Genomic DNA, 23,418 nt, shown 5'->3' on the forward strand with positions numbered 1-23,418 from the left:
AGGAGCCTGGCTTCATTGGCCTGACTGGATTCATCCACTGTGGACACTTTAATAGACGCATGTTTGTTTTGACTGTATAGAAAAGGTTTCCCACGTCCCAGATATCCCCAAAACGATCCATATGATAATTCATGAGCACTGTGAGGACTGACAACCTGAGATGATCTGATAGCATAAGCTTCAGATATTAGCCAGCTCAGCACTTCTTTTAGTGACAGTGTTATTGTCACTCAGTGGTTCTCAAACCATTTTTCCTCTCAAGCCAACAAACGTTAATGAGCCCTCCACCGACACAACTCATTTAGTTTTTATCAATTGTTGACTGTTTCTTTTTTCATTTCTTTTATAAAACCAGCTGAGCACACTTCCCTACATGAATCATATGCATTTAACATCCACACAGAACTGGAAAGGCATTGAGTTAAGCCATTGTTTCTGCTGGTTGGAGACACTATAGACAAACCAGCTTTGCATGTGGAGCTTGGAATAAAGAGGTCAGAGCCTAGTATAGCTAGCTCGACTGCTGCCTCCATGTTAGTGTGAATTACATTGAACTTGAGCGAAAGCTCCAGCAGCTTGTTTGTGCTACTCGCCCGAAAGATTCCTCGCTACCCTCATGACAGAATCTTTCTTTTGACCTTTTGCTCATGTTTTATTGTCGTTATCACTGTAGCACTTTTACGTTTGAATGTTGTCTGTACATTTTGATTTAATGTGGTAGAAACTGGAATGTATGCACCAAAGCAGGCCAACGTCCCTCACGGCCTGAGACTGAAGTAGACTCTGGGAAGAGTTTGCTCAGCTGAGTCACCACCGTAAATACATTAGCATTGTTTTGCACTCGTGACATGTCGTAGTAATATTTTCACTGTCCTTCAGTCGGTTCAGTGACAGTCTTGGTTAAGTTGACCATGATTGCGTTGTATGTGACGGTATCCCCCGTTGTAATAAAGGTATTATGTCAAAAGTATGACACGAAAAGGGACTAAACACGTGACTGGGATCAAAGTCAAGTAAGAAGCAGTGGACTTGACCCTTTGATGGACATGAAGTCCACTGTATGTTAGGTTGAAGGATTATTAGCGACCACAATGGCACATGTATGTCCATCAAACATTCCTTATTTGTTTCTTGTCTCTGCTTTATTTTTAATTTAAAAGATTATTTTTTTATACAATTTTATGTTTATGATTTGTTGCCTGTGCTGTGAATGATTGTGTCATGTAATTGCATTTCTAAATGGACCAATGCTGTCCTGGGTAATATCGTTTATATTCTAGGCTCTAATCACTTGGTATTTTAAAATGAGTCTTTTTATGTTGTGCATACTAAATACTACATATGGCATGGCAGGTGTCGAGCAGAATATGAGATTAAGAGAAACAGTGGACAGTACATGTCCCACTGTGAAGCCAGACCCGAGGGACTGATTGCCAAAACCTTTCTGTTCCATATGACTTCTGTGGAGGTATTAGACGGCGCCCTGTGCTTGTTTCAAAATTTGTAGTTTCTACAAATGTAGAACTAGCACATAGCAAACTGCAACCATGGAACAAAAAGCAGAGAGACCTCAGTCTTGTGTGCCTTTTTATTGTTCAAATAAAGCTCCTTCGGTTTGGTCAACCTCAATAAGTGTCTTCATGTTTTTTATTTAAAAACCTTATAGATGGCTGCACATATTATCGCCACGTATACAGGTTTTAATTATGCAGTGTGTGCGTCAGAGCTGAAAGATTAGATGATTACCTGAATTGTTGATTGACAGAATAATAATTAACTTTTCACATGTGTGCTACATTATTCTCCCACAAAGTAAATGAACAAAACGATTAAACATGAAAATATGTTTGAAAAAAACATTTATATAATTTCATTGGCAGTGACATGCAACATGTCACATATTGCAGAGTTTAAGTGTATGTGGTGTTTTAGTGATGCTAAAAGTCAGCACGGGTTTCGGCCCACCACTTTGGTCCAGACTGAAAAGCCTCCACAAAGGTTTTGCTCAGATATCCAGTACATGGTCCCCTGAGGATGTATGCCAGTGTCTTTAGTGATCCTCTGACTTTTCATTGAGCGCAATCAACAGGTCACAATGTGTTCAATAGTGTGGTCTATGACCAAACACCTACAGAACTATTGCCATCAGCCTCAGTCAAATGTTGTGCTTAGTGCTAATATGCTAATGCTTACATGTTAACTCACTAAACCAAGCTAGTGAAGATTATGTGCATCAGCATTTTACGAGTTGCATGCTGACCGAGCATATAGCTCTGAACAGTATTACAGCAGCCAAGTTACGAATTAATCTCATTTGTAGTCTCAGATTCAACTTTATTATACATTGCATGGTACAAGTAGGCAACTGGGACAATGAAATGCATCTGACCAGTGCAAAAGAAAGCGGTAAAGGTGCACTGCAATATACTGTACCAATAAAACAGTGGATATACAATGTATATATATATATATATATATATATATATATATATATATATATATATATATAACCCCAGCAATATATATTCAGAATTATGTATATCCCATTGTAACACGGTGCAAGAAACATGATGAATATATAATGTAGTCATGATGATTACAATAATTACATTTCACCCTTTACGTGTGCTCTGATAATTATGGTTTCTTGTTTTATTGTGTGTTTTTATGTCTTATTTGTGCAGGTTTAGTGGCTGCAAAAACCATACAGTGCTCACAAAATTTGAAGTATTACAAGCCTGTTTTTCAGCAGACATTTCTACTTGTCAAGGGAATTTAGCCTTCTAATGAAATGTTCCTCCTGGGCTACTGTAGGACTGAGTAGGCCTTAGCCCCTCCTACTTCCTGGTTACCAACTAGTTTGGACCACCATATACAGTGCATCTGTAAAGTATTCACAGTGCTTCATTTTTTCACATTGTATTACAGCCTCATTCCAAAGTGGATTAAATTCATTTTAACAACATTCTGCACACAACACCCAACAATGACAGTAAAAAAAGAATGAAGTAAAAAAAAGTTTTAAGGAAATTTTTGAAAACCTATTAGAAATAATAACAAAAATAGAACATTTTACCCCTATTTATGGCTTTGTTTTGCTTAGTTTTGGTTTTGTATTGTTGCATGGTTTTATGGTAGTTGGTTCATTTAGTAGTTTTTAATTGTGAATCTGTATCCCTAAGTATATTAGATATACTTGTTTTATTAGATTTTTAATCTTTTAGATGTGTGTTTAATACCCTGTCAAAGTGTTTCTTGTAATACATGTTATAATCTTGGGGTAATCTTTGGTCTTATTAAATAATCCACTGCCACCTGTATCCTTATAAACTGTGAACTCTTTAGTGGTTTTGAGCTATTGTTAAAGGTTCAGTATGTAGTATAGTTTGAACCCAATCGCGGCCCGTGGTCACAGGAGGAAAAGCACAAATGTCATTACTTATTATTATTATCCATTAATCATCAAATTATTTATTCTTTTCCAACTGTCAAAATGACTTCTGTAAAATTGATTCTAAACAACAAATACTGTTTTACCATAATGTGACAAAAAAAACAAGTTTAAAGACAGGGTTGACATTATTCTCCTAAAACATTTATTATATGTTGTGTTGAAACTCATGATATCGATACATCCAATGACCAAAAGAAAAGACAGAATCCAGTTCATGTGGCTGAGGCAGAACGGTCGTACGTCATTTCATTTGGCCCAACGTAATATTTGGACAGCTACCTGCTGCATACATATATGCTGCCGTTGCACTCACTGCTCGTCACCAGAGGTCTTCCACAAGCTGCAGGCTTGACAGCTGTGTGCTACCAGTAGCCATGTTTGTTGTCTACATTAATGATGATCATTTTGGGGAAAGGGCTTGGCGGGAGGCCTGAAGGGAGGTGTGCACACTGAGCGGCTTTCCTGCTCCATTCAGCAACTTTTGGAGCTTGTGCTGATGGCTACTTTCAAAAAATAGTTGGCAACACTAAGCTGTGTCTTTTGGTTTGATAGTTTTTAAAATGTTGCGTTCTCTTGCTAGTTCCTTAAGATTACCAACCCTGCTATGAACTGAATGAACTGTATTTTTCATTAAAGTTTGATATTTTATATATTTACTGAGCTCTGTGGACCCAGATAGTGATGTACGACAGCCCTGTGCATCTCATTATAGCATGGACAGGTGCCTAAGTGGCCATTGAGACCAACAGGTGCCTCTAACAGCTCAGTTGCAGTTCAGCGTTAACCAATTCCGACACAACCGATGCGAAGGTGTAAAGAAAAGTAATCAGGCCTAAATGTCTCAGTAACAGGGAAGAAACAAACTTTAGAGTTTAACTTTCATCGATGCCTTAACTTTACAGTGAATATTTTAGCACTAACATGGACGTGGACCTTCAGCCTCTCGACTGATGGCAGTGTGGGACAAGGACACATTCTGGCAGAAAGACACAGGATATTTGGGTTTTCTGTGTGGAAATGATGCTCCTGGGGCACATACAAACACAAGTGGCTTACTTCTAATTCACATAAATATAACAACTACATGTAAGATTTGTTATTGATTTTATGTAATGTATCTCAAAAGGCTGCAGGAGATGTGTATGTCTTTATACTGGGCGACAGGAAAGTGCATGCTATAGTAAATTCTTCCTAAATCCTAAATTCAAAATGTACTGTCACTTTAAATTGAACTTTTTTTTTAACCAAAAGATTCATCTCCTCAACAACAGTGAGCGTATCAGAAACACACATTCATAGCACTGCTGTAACTGACCCTAAACACTCAAACATCACGATGAAAGATGATGATATTTACAAGAGGCTCTTATCGTGCCACCTAGGCTGATGATCATTTACCTCTATTTAATCCAGCCAGTAACAGAGTTCCACCTTTAAACTGTGGGCTAATTGAACCATAGCCTGTTCTGCATAATGGGTGAGTAGATGTGTGTAAAGGTGAAAAGCTGGTCTCTATCATTATACTGGATTAGCAAGATAAGAGTAGAACACTTGTGTGTAATTGTAGACAAGCTGTCAGCGATGATAACACGTAACTGTAAGCAAGTTGCAGTGAGAGAAGAAATCTGAAGCCGGCAATATTATTTCCATGTGTTAGAATTACACACAGAAGGCACCTAATGGCTGACGGTCCCCACGTCAGATCTGATGGAATGACTGCTGAAGTTCAGATTGGTATGGCACCTTGAGCCTCACCTCCTTGTGGCATTTCACCCCGACGCCTCATCATCTCCCTTGTTTCACTTCCCAGCAGCTCCTGAAACCGTCATCCCATTTTCAGCTCCTTCAGTCCTGTCCCCTTCATATGTTCAATTAGATCAGTGGAGTAGAACAGTGGTTTTCAAAATGATGAAAGCCTGAAGTGAGTCAATATAGTTCAATAAATACATTTATATTTTTTGCATTGTAAAAGGTTGTTTACTTTTATCTATTTCAGGGTACTTTTATTTCTTAATGCCACTTTTCTTCTTCTTATGTTGTTGATAAAGTAATACTATGAACCATGTTGTTTATGTTATTAATAAAGTAATACTTTTGACCGTTTTAAAAAAAAATGTTTTTAATAAAGTAATACTATGATCTAGGTTGTTTATGTTGTTAGTAAATGAACCATATGTACAATACATATTTACATAATTTCCCCTATCCAAAGATATCAATCATACTTTACAAATATTTACAATCCCTATGAATAAAGTAAATTATCTACACTTTCCAGAGGAGAAAGAGAGGAGCAACTCATTGTCCCAGCTGTGCACATCACTCCGAGCATCCACAGTCCAACATTAAATACATCCAATAACATTGTGTTTGTTCTCCTTGGCACCTTCATCACATCACATCTCAAATACTATCCGCAGCATAGGCATTGGCATCGATACGGTCCCTAAACCTTTCAGTTTATGAAAGTGAATTGTAACGTTTAATGTGAAGCCAAACCCTGTTGCCGTGAAACCACACCTGTTAACATGAAACTTGAAGCCACACCCTGTTAACATAAAGCCACACCCCGATAATGTGAAGCCACACCCCCATTAACATGAAACTTGAAGCCACACCCCGTTAGCGTAAGGCCACACCCCGATAATGTGAAGCCACACCCCCATTAACATGAAACTTGAAGGCGCACCCCGTTAACGTAAAGCCACACCCCAATAATGTGAAGCCACACCCCCATTAACGTGAAATGTGAAGCCACACCCCTTTAACGTGAAACACGAAGCCACACCTCCGTTAACGTGAAGACACACCCTGTTGCTGTGAAACCACACCCCTGTTAACGTGAAACGTGAAACCACACCCCCTAAACCTTTTAGTTTATGAAAGTGAATTGTAACGTTTAATGTGAAGCCAAACCCTGTTGCCGTGAAACCACACCTGTTAACATGAAACTTGAAGCCACACCCCGTTAACATGAAGCCACACCCCGATAATGTGAAGCCACACCCCCATTAACATGAAACTTGAAGCCACACCCCGTTAGCGTAAGGCCACACCCCGATAATGTGAAGCCACACCCCCATTAACATGAAACTTGAAGGCACACCCCGTTAACGTAAAGCCACACCCCGATAATGTGAAGCCACACCCCCATTAACCTGAAACTTGAAGGCACACGCCGTTAACGTAAAGCCACACCCCGATAATGTGAAGCCACACCCCCATTAATGTGAAACGTGAAGCCACACCCCGGTTAACGTGAAATGTGAAGCCACACCCCTTTAACGTGAAACACGAAGCCACACCTCCGTTAACGTGAAGACACACCCTGTTGCTGTGAAACCACACCCCTGTTAACGTGAAACGCGAAGACACACCCCTATTAACCTGAAATGTGAAGCCATACCCCTTTAACGTGAAACATGAAGCCACTTCCCTTTAACATGAAGCCACACTGTGTTAATGTGAAGCCACACCCCGTTACAATGAAATGGGAAGCTACACCCAGTTAACTTGAAGCCACGCCTCATTACCATGGAACCACAGCCCTGTTAACGTGAAACGTGAGTCCACACTCCGTTAATGTGAAGCCGCACCCAGCAGGCCCATAGAGATTACCCTCGCAGTGCCCACACAGCGGGGGGGGGGGGGCACGCAGGGATGGGGGGGCCTCGCGCGGCAAAAAATAGTTTGTGTTTCTAGAGTTGCTAAAAAAATAAAGAAAAGTATATTTAATTGTGCTTTCTTTGTTAGCTAGGTAAGTGACGTGACGAAATCAACCCTGTCTCCTACAAATGACGTTCCCCCAGAAATAAAACGCATTTTCAATTACGTTGACTAGAAACGTATTTCCTCCCTGATTATGTCTGTGATTGACGTATCACAAATATGTTGATTATACACGTATGGGTTGCTTTTCCACATATTTTAGTTTTATTGTTTATTACAAATACGTTCGTAATCGTGTGTTTGTGTTGTGCAGTGAACTCAGGAGACCAAACATTGAGAAGACCAGACCACGGTGCGACGCGGGCTGTTACCGGCCCAGACCACGGTGCGACGCGGGCCGTTACCACCACCTTTGGCCACGCGGCCTTCAGACCGGCTGGTTAGCGGCCTCACACCGCCCTTTTTCTTTTCCTCCGCAGAGTTTAGAAATTGAAATAAGCTTAAGGGGTGAAGTCACACCCCGTTAACATGAAGCCACACCCTGTTAACATGAAGCCACACCCCATTAACGTAAAGCCACACCCTGTTAACGTGAAACCACACCCCTTTCATGTGAAGACAAACCCTGTTGCCCTGAAACCAGACACATGTTAACATAAAACGTGAAGCCACACAATTCTTTAAAAAAATCTTCAGCTTTTATTTATTTATTCCCGTATTTATTCATGCATTTATTTATTTATAATTAATGTGTTTTCTGTCCTCCATTGGTAAACAGTACATAGTACACACACACACACACACACACACACACACACACACACACACATATATATATATATATATATATATATATATATATATATATATATATATATATATATATGTTCATATACACAGTACATATGTTGTTCTTGTTCTGAAAACTGTTTTTGTAAAAACAAAACTGAAACTGAAACCTGAACATTGTGGAAACATAGTACATAGTTTGTTATAGTACATATTTAGTTTGAAAACAAAAACCTTTGTAATATTAATTTTTCGTTTAAATACACCCCATGAAGCTTGGTCTGTAGTATGAAGTCATTTTTCAGTCCCTTTTTTATCTCAGTCCCTCTCTCATGTTGATGAAAGTTGCCCTCTATACCCTAAGGTAATTTTCTCGATTTTACGTAATTTCTTAAATTAATTAATTAATTAATTAAAAATAATTTCTTAAAATTTTTGAAATTCGTCATATCTCTTGTGAAAACATAACTTTACTCATGTGGTCGAACTGATTTGGTGCTAGAAATTGGTTTACCAAAAGGTCTTAGGTTCAAAAAAGCAGTGAAATATATGAATAAAATGGTAAATACATGTCAATAAATGTCTAAAAGCAAATTATTTTAGTAGTAATGTGGTCTGTCACTACAAGGTCTTGTACATGGATCGGTTGTACTGGTCTCCATCCTCTCGTGTCACTTCTGGTTGCATAAAAGCAAGATGGCAACCACAATATCAAACTCTAGGCTTCCAAATGACATTCCTCAAAGTAATGGGCGACATTATGACTGCGTCTACTTCAATACACGGTGATGGAAACAATGATGCTCAGGACAAACAGAACAAACACTAAGAAGAACCAACGAACACTGATGTTCTTAGTTCTCAGCAGCATTACATGTGTGAGAGCAAAAGTCTTCTCACTTTAACACTTTAACGTTATTTGTTGTCTGAGCACTTAATCTTTACCCAATACTTAATTTAATATTGCACTGTTGTGATGAAATAAAAATTTCTAATTTGTGAAAACGTTCCTGGCAAATAAACGGTTTCTGATTCAATTAAATATTTGACCCACGCTGGTTTACTTGCTCGACTATAATTAATTTGACTATAATCTCATGATGTTTTATATGCAATATAAACTGCTTTTTGTTTTGTTCTTTCCTTCCTATATTATCTATCCTTGTGTTCCCTTCCTCTCGCCCTCTCCCTCCCTTGTCCACTCATGTCAGCCACACTCACTTGTCCTGAGGTGTGGAAGGCTGAGATCATTAGGGGAAATGACTCCTGTGTGGCATACCAGCTCTGATAATAAAACTGTCACAAGGGGGCCAGCGTGATGACTGCAGGGATCAATTTGACTCGCTCACTGCCCATCTCAAATGCTAGACTTCGTCCTCACTCCTTTGAATTTGTATTTTATTTTAATGATGCTAAACAAGGAAATGATAATGTAATGTTAATGTTTAATCATGTTTGGACGTCTGTCTTTCTGAACTATACTACAGTAGCTGTAACTTGGTTAATTTGTCAACAAATGTAAGGCTTAAAGGATCAATTCATCATTTCTATTCTTCTGGGAACATAGGTTGTTGTGGTTGCAGAAGCCCTCTAGCTTGGTTTTACTAAGTTATAACACAGTGCTCATCAGTCTGCCAGTTTTCCTCGCTTGGCGGTCCTACTGTAACAATTGTAATAATTTTTTTTAAACATTTTTTACGACCGTTGCTCTCCCTGTAACACCCGTGGGATCGTTCGGGCATCTGATCAGCATCAATTAAAGTATAAGGTCATATTTTTCCCAGTTACTCCTGACCATATGCTTACTGACATGGAATGTATAATTTCCTATGTGGTGGAGAAAATACAATCCTCTTTCTGTGTAGGTATCAGTGGTACTGATTTAGCCAAATCAAGTGACCATCCTCCAAAGTTATAGCCTTTTTAGTACAAATCTGACCTGTTTGTGTTACTATTCCTTCTCTGCAGAGATCATTTTATACTAAAACAGAAGATCTTCGCTTGTTCAATCCATACTGCTGGAACCTTATATCCTCTTCAGATAACTTAAAACATATTAACATTAAACTTCATAAAGTATCTCTTAAATGTGGACCCACTGAGTGAAATGACTTATCTGTCAGAGATAGGAACTTCAGTCAAGGTTTCACATTTATAAAATTATATATAATTATAAACTCACACCACCACAGCAACTTTTGAACTGGACTTCAATGATTTTGTTCAACACCGACCACGCCATCCTTGAAACAAACAAATGACTATTCAGTGGTCCTGACAGGGGCCATGCCTTCAATTTAACACGCCCAACAACACACAAACTCGGCAAAGAAGATGCAGCTTTGCCTCTGTTTCCTTCACAAGACAAAAACACATCTAGTTGTATAATGCCCAACCTCTAAAGAACTCCTTAAGTTCTTGGTCTGAGGGCTGCCCTGGCGTTCACCAAGAGATCATTTAGTCCACACACTCTCTTAGCTGAACTCACAATGGTAGATACTGCTCTAGCTGCGAGGATGATCTGCTCCACCTGAACAGACAGTCCAGCCCTCCAAAGTCTGTCCCTCTCAGGAACCAATCCTGGAGTGGAAGCTCTGGATAGGGCCCATTGTACGTGCCTCCTGAGATAGATCTCCCAGAACTGGGGGACAGTCTTCTGAGTTGGGGTGGAGCATCCATGGAGTGCCATGGAGAATCATAGCATTAAGTGGGTGCTGTATTGGGTGCAAACAGATCCACTTTACAGACCCAACAATAGCCATATTTGTTGTCTACATTAATTATGAAATGTTTACATTTGATAACTGCAAACTGTGACTGTGGCTCATCGGTGGAGAGGGTAGTGCTTCAATCAGAGAATCAGCTCTGGCTCCACTAGTCCATGTCGAAGTGTCCTGGGGAAAGACACTTAACTCAAATTGCTTCTGCGATACCTGAGTTGTATGAAAGTATGAAAGGGTATTAATGTTAGTTTTGATGGTCAGGTAATATCTTCCATAATAGGTCCTTCCACCAGTTTATGAATAGGTGAATGATGTAGTGTTAAAGAGCTTTGAGTGGTCGGAAGACTAAAAAAGTACAGTCCATTTACCATAATGATCATTTTGGGGAGAGGCTTTTGAGAGCCTGTAAGGATTGGGCTGTCAGTGTTGCCTGTTGCCAACTTTGTGACTTTTTTACTTGATTTAACAACTTTTGGAGCTAGTACTGCAAGCTACTTTGATTGGACAAGAGTTGGAAACACGAAACTGTGTTTAGATAATCTTGCCTGTTTCTAGAGATTAGCCCAGTCAAGCCAGTTTCTGCATTATTGGTCCACTCCAAGCAGGACCCTTCTGCTGACATGGAGCCCTAATGGTGCTCAGCTGAATCCATTCATTGGCAGCACAGGGGGCAATGTTGGGTGTGGAAAGTGGAGGCAACCGGATTCAATTTCACGTTGTGACACTCTGCCCTGGCTTCGTAATAACGATGAGCAACCGAAGGGTGATGGCAGAGCTGTATCCTCCAGATGTTAAAAGCACTGAGCCAATCGAGGATGAAAGGGGATCCCAGGAGATCTTCCTTAGGGAGTGCAGCGTGTCCCAGCCAAACATAGAGATCAAGGTGGCTAAAAACATGACGCGGGCCAATGGTAGTCGCAACTCCCTGAATCAGGTTATGGATTTGACCAATGTAGTGGGCCAGAATGCCACAAAACACCCAACACACAAGTTGGTAGCAGGTGCACCACATGTTGACAAAAGCACACTCAGTTCAAATATTTAGTAAAGATATTTATCCTTTCAAAAAGCGGAAAGACTCCTGCTATCTGACCAGCCGGCTGTGGAAGGAGGTGGGCTTTGGGGCCAAATCAGGCACCGACAATGAGGCTGGGACACCAAGCTTACTGACAAGGTTCTTTAAGCTGCAGTTCCACCAATGAGGAAGTTGGCAGCGGTGTATGCTGCTTGTGGGGTCTACGTGTATTCAGGTCGGCACAGCCTGATTGGTTGGTTACAGTTATGCGAATTTGTAGTGGGCAAATGCATGGTCATGATCGAAGGAGAGTATTAACAGATTTATTCATTCATTATCACCCCCCTTTCCGGGGTCAGGTCCCGGTGGCAGCAGGTTCAGCAGGCTGAACCAGACTTCCCTTTACCCACAACATTTTCCAGTTTATTTTTATTCTGGGGGACCCGAGGCATTCTCAGGCCAGCTGGGAGATATAATCCCCCCATTTGGTTCTGGGTCTTCCACCGGTTTCCTCTCAGAGTAAGTAAACAAGTTGTAGAAAGCCTTTTTCAGTATCTGTGAGGAAATGGATGTTGGTTAACAAATGCTGATCATGATACCAATACTAAGAAACTTGAACTGAATATATCATTTATTGTAACATAACATATTATTTATTTTAAATGAAACTTTTGCTGAACTTCCGAAATAAATCTGGCATGTCTTTATTGAGTTGATAAGGCAACATTAACTTGAACTTCTCTGGGATGAGAGTGCAGGAATGCTGTGAGTCTGGTTTAGGGAGGAGATGCACTTCGTCCACTAGAGTTCAGCCCTCTGCAGGACAAGTCTTTGTAGGAGGGATCGCCTGACACTGTCAGGGCCACATAAACTCGGGGGTGCCAGGTCAAAATGAGCTCTCACTTACCACCTGTGCAGTGTGTACAGTTTGCAATGTATTTAATAAAATACTACCTGGTCCAAGATTTTTGGTGTGGTAATTTTGACAAAACATCTAGGCATATATAAGTATTGTTCAAAATGATGACTCGGGATTGAAAGACATCTATAGAGCTTCAATGTAGAGCAGGCAGGTATGGGAGAAAGTGTGTGTGTGTGTGTGTGTGTGTGTTGACAAAGGGGATCCCCACGCTGCTTTATTGACCTTTTATATAGATGAGGACCACAGCAAGAGTAAAAACAATATGCAATATACACCCTCCTTTGAAATGCAAGTTATATAACCAAGGATAAAGGTCTTAAAGGTGTGACCTGTAAGATCTGACCTGAGTTCTGGTTTAAGATATTCAAAACTATTGTTATCAACAGAGAGTGAAAAGATTACAGTGATGCTGTTTTGTGTATCTATTATGTAGCAGAGATACCTACTGAAATTAGTATGATAAACAGTCCGGTCCACTTTGAGAGGCAATAGTGAGTCCCCATGGCATCCAGATTGTCCTCAGTCCGACAGGAGAGGACGATTGAATAGCGCTGCCCCGAGGGCTCGTCAACGTACATTGTCGGTACCAATTTCGTTTGTTGGAAAACATCCAAAGCATGGAGCTTTTTGAGGTAGTCGCTGGTCGGTAATCCAGCTAACGACACTGCTATGGCTGCAAAATTGCAACTTTGCATGTTTTGGTCTTTATGCCCAACAGCCAGATGCATTATAGAGGCCATGTAATCATGGCACAGGTACGTGGCACATTGTGTATTACAACATTAGGCCTAATGAGTGATAAGAAATCCCATGTGCTTATAATTACTCAAATGAGTAGATCATTATTCTCAGGTGGACTGTTAGGGATGTCATTCTATCAAAAGGTTTAGAGAAACTCGAAATGGCTTTCAGGGGAGTCATTGGCTTCATATTAGTGTTTCACCTTTATAATGCAGGGGATTTGTGAGTGTGATTGACCCGGCTATTCATGTAGACACTGGGATACTTCCTGGTCTTGGAGCATGAGTCACTGTGGGGGTCCTGTTAGCCCGAGGTAATGCCATTCATATCTGTCAAGACACAGTGGGAGGCCACCAGTGGTGATGAGAGGGTGGGGGCACTAAAGAGGTTTTAATGACATTGTAAGCAGTTCTTTGCATCTGTGTGCGAACTATGTCTTGGAGGCATGTATAGAGTTACACACCAGAATATATTTGAATGTGGCTTTTGCTTTGGAGAAACATAAAGCGACTTAAAGTGATTACAGTCTGTCGTTGTTTATGTCATTGTGAATGTCAACGAACAGGACCGACACACATTAATGTGAGGGAGCTGCCTCACAGGACGGCGCCTCCACAAATGGTGCTTTGCAGCTGTACAGCAGGAATTATATTTTTAAAAAGCATCTTACATTTCCATGGTTCTAGTTTTATTCATATGCATATTTAATTAATCTTGAACACTTTGTGTGTCTCCATTAATACTGTCACATACACTATCTCGCCTTATTTCCACAAAAAACTCTAAAGAACAGAAATTAACTGATGAACTATTATCCAAGGGCTGTTATTGTGATCGTAAATTTAGGCATTGATTCAATATGTTGCCCAAAAATGAACAGATAAATAGCTTTTTTTGTACAGTAAGTGACAATATTAAGTCTAAAAAATGATGAAGATAATAAACTAATTTAATGTAACAAAGGTAAAATGCAGTGGACAACAGGAACAGTCATCCGTTTTCAAACCCATCACAGAAGTTAATCAGAGGCTATAATCAAGATTCTAAGTGACAGCGCCATCATGTATGACTCATTCTAATAACTTCATAATACCAACTATCACTAATCTGTTAACAGCCTGGAAGGTCTGATCCAATGTAATGGAAAATGTCGGGATTAAATATGTTTAAATATGCTATCACACTTTTTCTTCTTATTAAAGAACCCACCTGAGCCCACCCAAAGCAGTAGTGTTTGTTAATAGTGTCTTTTTTAGGTGATCTATAAAAATAGCATGAGCAAATGCCAAATATATATGCGACACCATCATTGCTGTGCGAAAATAGCCTTATCTATGTACAGGTGGCACTAGAGGGGTCACATTTACAACATATGCATGCTCGTCTTTCCACAGCCGGCGGGAAGGGGAAGGCATGATGTAATGGCGTGGGAGTCTGGGATCAGTCTAGGACAGGAATAGACAGCGGGGTGGATGAACCTCATGAAGGTTACAAAGGCTTTCTGTTGCTGCTTCAGCCATGAGCAAGGTGGACCTGTTCTGGTGTAAAAGTCAAAGTTTAAATGTGAAGCTACCAGAGTGAGTGTGAGATGCAGAGACGAGACGATCTTTTGCTGAAAATACCTTGTAACTTTTGCTAGATAGCAATAACTGTCTTACCAGGCGATCGTATATTGAATTTTGGTGATTTCCCAAAACTCTCATAAGTTGAAGGACATCGTCATTAGGTTAACTGACGTAAACTGGCTGAGTCCAAACCACCATTTTACTTACTAATGTACAGAATCTCTACATTGGCTGAAGGTCTGAATGCTTTTTCGGACTGTGACAGACTGAATGCTGGGTTCAGACCTCTGTCCCTCCGTCGGAAGTGAATGGATCCACAGATATTAAACAGAAGTGGAAAGACATAAAGAGGGATGGAGGAAGGCATCGTGCCACACAGGCCGTGTGTCAGACAGTTTCTGAGCCTTCCAAATGTCTCGTCAGTATGAACTCCTCTGATCTTATTGTCATCATCAAAACTAATGTGGTGAGGCCGGCATGGAAACCCATCAACAGGTGGCAATTCAGAGATTGTAATGTTCATCGCTACCATCAAGTTAACAAGAAAATCAAATCTGCCCGATTGTTTACAGAGGCACGTTTAACTACTATATTTAGCCAAGTTCTCAATAATTACCTTACGGTTGAAATGAATAAACTGAAGGCGGAAGGAAGGTCAGAAAGAAAACAGAAAGACTCTCCTATTTCTTGATACGACAATAATATATATATATATATATATATATATATATATATATATATATATATATATATATATATATATATGTGTGTGTGTGTGTTATAATAATGAAATGCTTACATTTGAAAACAAATTTCCACTTAAAAAGGCAACGGCAGAGAAAATGAAATTTGTTCAATTCTGCCATTTTTGGTTCAACAGCTGAAGTCAGCATTAGCCAATAAGTTACTCTTGATAGGTTGAAGGTAAACCTTTCAGTGAAACTCTTGATGTTTCGTTGAAAAGTAGAATGTGCGCTTTAGGGCAGCTGAGGTAGGGATGTTGGGATTAGCTAATCAGCTGAGGGAGGGAGTGCTGGAACATTGTTGACAGGATGAGCAGCCAGACGGAGCTCTGTCTCTCTGTCCCATCATTTATCAGGTGTCACATTCCCTGCAAACAGCACACAGCACTGGATACCGGATTAAATAGTGTCAGAAAACGTGTCATAACCACGATGGACTTCTTGCCATCCTTGGTGTTGTCGTTAGCTTGTTAGCAGTGTGTCATCGTGTGTCTGCCTCTGAGAATGCTGTTGGTGAAACATTACCAAAAGCGTGTCTTCCTCACACTAACCCATGCATCATATTAACCCATGCACCACATTAACGTGCAGTGGTGAGAGAAAAAAGTAAATAGTTTATATCAAACAGAGTAATAGTTTGTTTATTTCAGTGGGGAATTCCTCCTGAAGGATGAGCCTCTGCATCACTGCCATGTTGTCTGACATGAGGGGCTAATGGCAGCATGTACGTGTCTCATTTCGGAGTTCCTCGCCTCAGTTCAGCAGCTCCATCATTTAGAAGATGAGGCGATTGTGTTCTAATTAAAACCTTTAATGGAGGGGAACCTGTGTGAGGAGGGATTGTACATTCTTCATCTGAGTGGCAGTTAAGACATTTAAATGTCAGCCAGTCCAAACCAGTCAACTACATGGCTCAGTCATTCAAGATCTGAAGAGACCCACGTGGCATTACATTTGCACCATATTGGCTACTGATAAGCTGCCACCACTACATCCCACTGCTCTTTCGACTTCAAAAACAAAAAGAACCATTTGTTCTCATTGTATTTATGGCTACATCTGTGTGAGATCAACAGATTAAATGATGGAGCTCAGATTCGCTCTATGTGGAGCTTCTACTGCTGCCCTGACGCCTGAGTCAATTTCCTATGATAGCCCTCCAGTTGATGTGCTGGTGAAATGTCAATTAGCCACCATCCACCTCCACACAGTGTGCACAGTTCAGTGGGTCCAGGGCTAATCGCTCCCCATCGACCCCCTGGTGCCCTACTGGAGGGAAGCTCTCACACACACACACGTACACGTACACACACACACACACACACACACACACACACACACACACACACACACACACACACACACACACACACACACACACACACACACGCACACATCTGAAGCTCCTCTGAGTCCAATCTTTGGACTTTGCAGGCGCACATTGGCTCCTTCAGAGTGTTTGAAGACAGAGAAAAGTGACAGCAACAGTTGGTTCAAAGTCAGAGAAACAAGCAGCAGCTCCCTTGTGTTTTCTTACATTTACTGTGGCTCATCCCTTCTTCAGACTGCACTTCACAAATCATTACAACCCAACAAATGATATTAGTTGTTTTATAACCATGTTGTTTGTCTTGAATATTCTGTATCTGCGTGCACTGATATTGTAAATACATTATTCTAAAAACACTCCTACTGAACATAATCTGGGAATTTGTAGAAAATGCCAATATTAACATCCTGTGTGCTTGTATGATTGCACTCCTATAAAGTAAGAAAGGATGTCAGCCTGCTGGTAAGTGGGACAAACACTTGGTGTTATGCTGCGCGTTGGAAAGACAGTTGGGATTAACTGCTCCAGTTAAAGTGTCTTAGGTGAAGGTCTCAGTGATACAGCTATACATCTGGCGGGTGGACACACATTATTGGGGAACAATTTCTAATAACTTGAAACAGAACCACAAAAAAACTCAAAAATAGCTTTAGTTTCTCTCTAATTAATGCACAATAAGCATGCATCATTTTGCTATCCACTGCCATTAACTATTTTTCCAAAAAGATTAAAGAAAACCATGTCAAATGCTTTTTTCTATCCATTGAGGATAATTTATGATTTGTGATTTTGGGCTACACCAAATAAAGTGAATTGAAATACATTGGCAACTTAAGTGACAATAAAATATGTTGACTTTATGTACCGTATTCCTTATTTTCGTCTCATCCTACTATCGTTGTATTGCCCACCTGCCCTGGCGCAGCCGCAGTGGACCCAAGACCTCAGGACCTGTCTGAGTGATGGTGCCTGACATCTTCAGGGGAGTTGAACCTGAACACGTCCAGTCCGCATTTCCACCAATCAAGTGAGCCGGTTCTCCCCCGTGAAGGAGCATTAGTCACACCTCGTTAATTTTCCCAGGCCCGTGATGGAACCAGGTCGCGTATAAAGGGAGCACCTGGCCGCCGGCAGCGACACAGGAGCAGACGGACGGAGTCGCGAGCCAACTCCTCACGGAACAAAGAATGGGGAAAATGAACGCACAAATCTTGGTTTGCTGTTCATCTCTGCTGTTACTGCTCAACTTCGTAGCAGCCAAACCCATCTCTGATCTGCAGGTAAGGTCACCTCTTTCCCTGCTCTACACATGTGATATGAAGACATGACAATAAAGTTATCACTGGCTTTACTGTGTGTTTCTACTGTAACAATAGCAGTACAAAAAGTGTTTTTCTCCACAGAGTTTGAAGCAGCTTTTGGAAGAGGAGATCAACACGGCGCCATATTACTCCTCATCCGAGGAGAAGGAGCTGGAGGGACTTGATGGTCACGCACACAAGTCGCTGTTCGGGGCTCCAGAGGAGCAGCCGTGGGACCCCTCCGACCCCAGCAACGCGGCCCTGGAGGCGAAAGAAAACCTCCTCGCGCGTCTCTTCAAGGACCTCACGAGGACATCCAAGCGCTCGTGGGGCCGGAACAAGAAGGGCGGGCTGAGGAGCTGCTTCGGGGTCCGGCTGGAGAGGATCGGCTCCTTTAGCGGGCTGGGATGCTGAAGGTCCGTAATATTTAAATCATCTATTGAGCCCGAGTCTCTTCAGCTAGTAATAATGAGTTCTAATACTTGTGTTATTTTATATCTTTTTTTTCAGAATTAATTTAAGAAAAAATATATCACCATATTTTGATCATAACTATGAACATCCAGCATGATATGAGCAATATTTCCCCAAAATGTCTTTTCGAGCTGCCCCCAAGTTGTCACAATAAAACAGTCAAAAAACTGTGTCGTTTGGTTTAAAGAAAAGTTGAAAAGTTATAACCTTTTTGCCTAAACATACTCGGATTGGGACATGCTGGGTATTAACATTTGCATAAATTCCTGCTTAAGACGTGTGACTCGTTCGAAGAAATCCCCCCCCCCCCCCACCATGGAGCCATAGCAGTCTGAAAAGTCAAAGGAGTAGGGAAAAAAAACAGTTCAGCCACATTTGGATTTTTCAGGCACTAATATACAACCCACAAGTATCTATTATACTTTATTAGACTCCGACAAGCTCGGAGGGTTATTGAAATCAGACTTTGTAAAGTGTATTTATTAACGATCTAGTTACAGATCGTTAATACAGGATTTATATAATTACATTAACTTAACGTTAAGTTACATTTTTTTTCTGTTCGGATAGAACTCTTCCCACAATGCTTCACTGTATTTCACCAATTTAAATGAAGTTAATCAACGTTGTGGTTCCGGAGATCCTGTAGGAAACGCCACTTGACTTTTTTATTTTTATTTCCTTGTTCGATAATGTGCGCTGCGGGGCTTGGGGTGCTTGAGGATAAAGAGGTTAAATCATCCTCCACCTGGTAACCCCTGCAACCAATCCTTCACCTGTTAATGCGCCCTACGCTTACGGGTTAATCCCTGCTCCCTACCCTTCACCTGCTAACCCCTGCTCCCTAGCCTTCTCCTGATGACCTCTGTTCCCTATACCCTCCACTACAGGACTCATTTATTTGCTTCTTCAGTTTTCTTTTTTTTTTTTATCAACATTTAATAATTGTTTGTTTTGTTTGATCCATTGTCTTTCTATTTTTTGTTTTGTTCTGTTTATCCCTGCCCTATGTTAAGTGTCTTCGAGCATTTTGAAAAGTGCTACATACAATTAAAGCATTTAATTTTTAAAATGATTATGATTATTATTATTATCTATTTCATTTTTTTTTTAAATAAGCTGGAGAGCTCTTTCTTTTTATAACATGAAGAGGAGCAATTTAGTCCTAAAGGTGTGGACAAATGTGAGAGAATATAAAATGGATGAAGAAATTCATGTTTACTTTTACACTCACAGCTGTCAATGAAATGCAGGATTATATTTAAGTATTTGTAGAACACCAGAAATAACATACACTTAGAATATGAGGTGTGCATGCTTGTTATTGCACATGATAAAGCCAGATGATGGCTTGATATAACGCATGCTGGGGAGACAGACTCGTTGAAGGATGATCTTAGACATCAATGTGTAATGCAGATCTCGTTCAACTTCAGCATCCATGCGCCCAGCGCAGCACGCTGAGGGATTATCACCAGTATTTCAGGAGGAGTTCATGAAATATACATGTATCAAATATTAGTTTACATGCAAGAAGAGAACCATCAGCTGAGTTTAATGGTTCTTTGCTGCAGCTTATGCACACATGGATATGTAACAAGGGCTCGTGAGCCGGTGTGTTAATGTGTCTTTTCCTCTGTGGTAATGTGTCTTTTCCTCTGTGGTGTTGTGTCTTTTCCTCTGTGGCGATGTGTCTTTTCCTCTGTGGTGATGTGTCTTTTCCTCTGTGGTGATGTGTCTTTTCCTCTGTGGTGATGTGTCTTTTCCTCTGTGGTCATGTGTCTTTTCCTCTGTGGTGATGTGTCTTTTCCTCTGTGGCGATGTGTCTTTTCCTCTGTGGCGATGTGTCTTTTCCTCTGTGGCGATGTGTCTTTTCCTCTGTGGTGTTGTGTCTTTTCCTCTGTGGTGATGTGTCTTTTCCTCTGTGGCGATGTGTCTTTTCCTCTGTGGCGATGTGTCTTTTCCTCTGTGGTGTTGTGTCTTTTCCTCTGTGGCGATGTGTCTTTTCCTCTGTGGTGATGTGTCTTTTGTTCTACCAACAGGCGGATGAGTCGGGGTTCTCTCATCTGCACTCCGGCGTGACGTGAGCGGCTCCATCAGGCGGACTGACTCCTCAGGCTCTCTGGCCACGTTCTCACTCACAACTGTCGTTTCTCTTTTCATACGTGCGCTATTAATGTATACATTATTGGATATGTATTTATTCTTTATTATTTCTATGTTGGATAAAGCACAGTTGCCTTGTATTGCAGTAAAGTAATTATTTTGCATAAGAGCTGAGTCTGTGATTGAATTTATTTCTCCGGGCTCTAGCACACTCTCTACACTGTCATGTTGTATGTACGCCTAATAAACTGCAGATGGCGAAACATGATTGTCAGCAGTTGCGTGTTCAACCTGAACTGTTTGGAGTGAAAAGACATGAACGTGTGATCAGTTTCACAGTCGATCCGGGAACAGCTTGTGTTGTAGTCAGTTGTTGTTGAGTAACGAGGCTGACGTGAAAAGACGTCTACGACAAGTCACTGAAACTATGAAAGGCAACCTGCTCGGAACCGTAGTCTGGTAGATAAAAGCCTTTGTCTGGTGGAACATTCAAGATTCAAGATGTTATTACTCCTAACACACAGAATTACAATAAACTTAAGGGAAAAAAATACAAGCAAAAATCAAATTATGTTTGAATTAATTATCAGCTAAATATGATCAAAAGTCAAGGGTCTGAGCAAGATTCCCCAAAAAATGGCTCCTGGATTGCTCCCCTGTTATTTTGTATTGTTCGGTGGCTTCCCATCATTCCACAGAGGAATACTGCACATCTTTCGAAAGATTACAACCTAAAGCATCTAAATAACAATCACAATAAACACAATCATTGACATGTTAGGAAGCTTTTCAGTCATAAAACCATGTTTTTGAGTTTAGAAATTGAAAAACAACAGATGTAAATGACCTCATGTGAGGGTTTATATGCTTTCAGAAGAGTGAGGACCAATAAGATTGCAGGATCTCAGAAAGCCCCCACACTCCCAAAAAAACTCTTGGTCTTGCTTCACAAGTTTGAGACACTTAGTGTCTCAAAATAAGTGAAAATAGTGTCTTGTACGGTTACAGGGATGTGTCTTTGACTGAAATCGCTTAATCATTTTAGGAATTTACGGAATTACTGAAACTTAACCATTTTTTTAATAAAAAGAAGTAAAAGACACGTCTCTTCTCACAAGTGTTGCGGTACTTTAGCAATATAAAGGAATTAAATCATAATTGTGCACGAGGAGATAGCACAGTTATAGTAAAAGACAGGGAGAAAAAAGGGGCGTCGGGTTTAAGTATAAAATATATTTCAAAGAGATGCTACTTTGCACTTCTATCCGCTCCATGTCAGGGAAATGTTTCTATACTTTTGACTCCATGTATCAGTTCCTGGTTAGATGTCATAAACAAACCAAAAATGATGATAAACTTGTAAAATCAATCAAATCAGTGCTCCTAAAGGTTTTGGCTGTTAGACAAAGACAACGTGTCTGGTTCAGGCTCATTGTCATGTTTCAGGTTTCATGAACTGTTCCATCAAAGAGACATTTCTCCTCTGAACTTATTTCATGGATTTGTTTGAATAATAACAAAAGATGAGAGCAGATTTGTGTAAATGGAAATACAATTAAATAGTAATGCTACATTCATGTCAATGAATCAGTATGAACTCATGAAATAATCATTAAATCATTGATTCTTGAAGTAGATTTAAATGATAGTATTTTGAATGCAGGGCTTTTACATGTAAGTAAAGTGTTTTTTTTAGTGGTATTAGTTATTTTACTTCATTAAAAGAGCTGAGAACTTCTTCCACTGCTGTCCTTATGGCAGCTTGTTTACATTAGTGTCACTAATAAAGAAGATCAAATGCCTGGACAGGTTTTAGGATTTTGGTCCACAACAAACAGGAAATTAACCCTAGACAAAAGTTGGTAAAATTACCCTGATTGTGAACGTGTCCAATGTGTTCAGCAGAGAGTCTCTAACTAGAACAAGATAAGATAAGAAAAGATAATCCTTTATTAGCCCCTCAGTGGGGAAATTATAGGATTACAGTATCACTGCTCACAAGTAATTAGTAATAAGATAAAAGAAACAAGTAATATAAATAAACAGTAGAATGGTAATAAACAGATGACAGATTTAAGAAAAAAATAGCAGTAAAAAAAAGATTAAATTTACAGATATGATAAAATATACAGATAGAAAAGTACTCTGTATAAATACTCTAGCTGTTTGCGCTGAGCAGGTAGAGCACAGAACAATGGGCAGGTAGATGACAGTATAGTTGGCAGGTAGATGGCAGTACAGTGGGCAGGTAGACAGCAGTACAGTGGACAGGTAGATGGCAGTACAGTGGACAGGTAGATGGCAGTACAGTGGGCAGGTAGACAGCAGTACAGTGGACAGGTAGATGGCAGTACAGTGGACAGGTAGATGGCAGTACAGTGGGCAGGTAGACAGCAGTACAGTGGACAGGTAGATGGCAGTACAGTGGACAGGTAGATGACAGTACAGTGGGCAGGTGACAGTGGACAGGTAGATGGCAGTACAGTGGGCAGGTGACAGTGGACAGGTAGATGGCAGTACAGTGGGTAGGTGACAGTGGACAGGTACATGGCAGTACAGTGGGCAGGTGACAGTGGACAGGTAGAT

At 40.5% G+C, this 23,418-nt stretch overlaps 2 protein-coding genes across 2 annotated transcripts in view; both read left to right on the forward strand.

The window, feature by feature from the left end:
* clcn6 (chloride channel 6) overlaps positions 1 to 1,632 on the forward strand; it is a 14,002-nt gene extending 12,370 nt beyond the window's left edge. The window contains exon 23 of the mRNA XM_068597114.1: positions 1 to 1,632. This exon is cut by the window's left edge and continues 457 nt beyond it. The gene's annotated coding sequence lies outside the window, so the exon portion shown is untranslated.
* A 16,475-nt stretch (positions 1,633 to 18,107) lies between these two features.
* nppal (natriuretic peptide A-like) lies at positions 18,108 to 20,961 on the forward strand. The gene is made up of 3 exons (XM_068597136.1): positions 18,108 to 18,231; positions 18,355 to 18,668; positions 20,769 to 20,961. The coding sequence occupies exons 1-2, from the start codon at positions 18,139 to 18,141 to the stop codon at positions 18,664 to 18,666; spliced, it is 405 nt and encodes a 134-aa protein (XP_068453237.1). The 5' UTR covers positions 18,108 to 18,138; the 3' UTR covers positions 18,667 to 18,668; positions 20,769 to 20,961.
* Positions 20,962 to 23,418: the final 2,457 nt, after the last annotated feature.

Source organism: Clinocottus analis, unplaced genomic scaffold, assembly GCF_023055335.1.
Source record: "Clinocottus analis isolate CAN_PGR_092001 unplaced genomic scaffold, fCliAna1.0.p SCAF_4, whole genome shotgun sequence".
NCBI classification, from domain to species: domain Eukaryota; kingdom Metazoa; phylum Chordata; class Actinopteri; order Perciformes; family Cottidae; genus Clinocottus; species Clinocottus analis.

What these genes read in the sequence shown, in the direction of transcription:
- nppal (XM_068597136.1), top strand. Translation starts at nt 18,139, where the DNA reads ATGGGGAAAATGAACGCACAAATCTTGGTTTGCTGTTCATCTCTGCTG. An exon ending in AACCCATCTCTGATCTGCAG is followed by an intron (nt 18,232 to 18,354) that starts GTAAGGTCACCT and finishes TTTTCTCCACAG; the next exon opens with AGTTTGAAGCAGCTTTTGGA.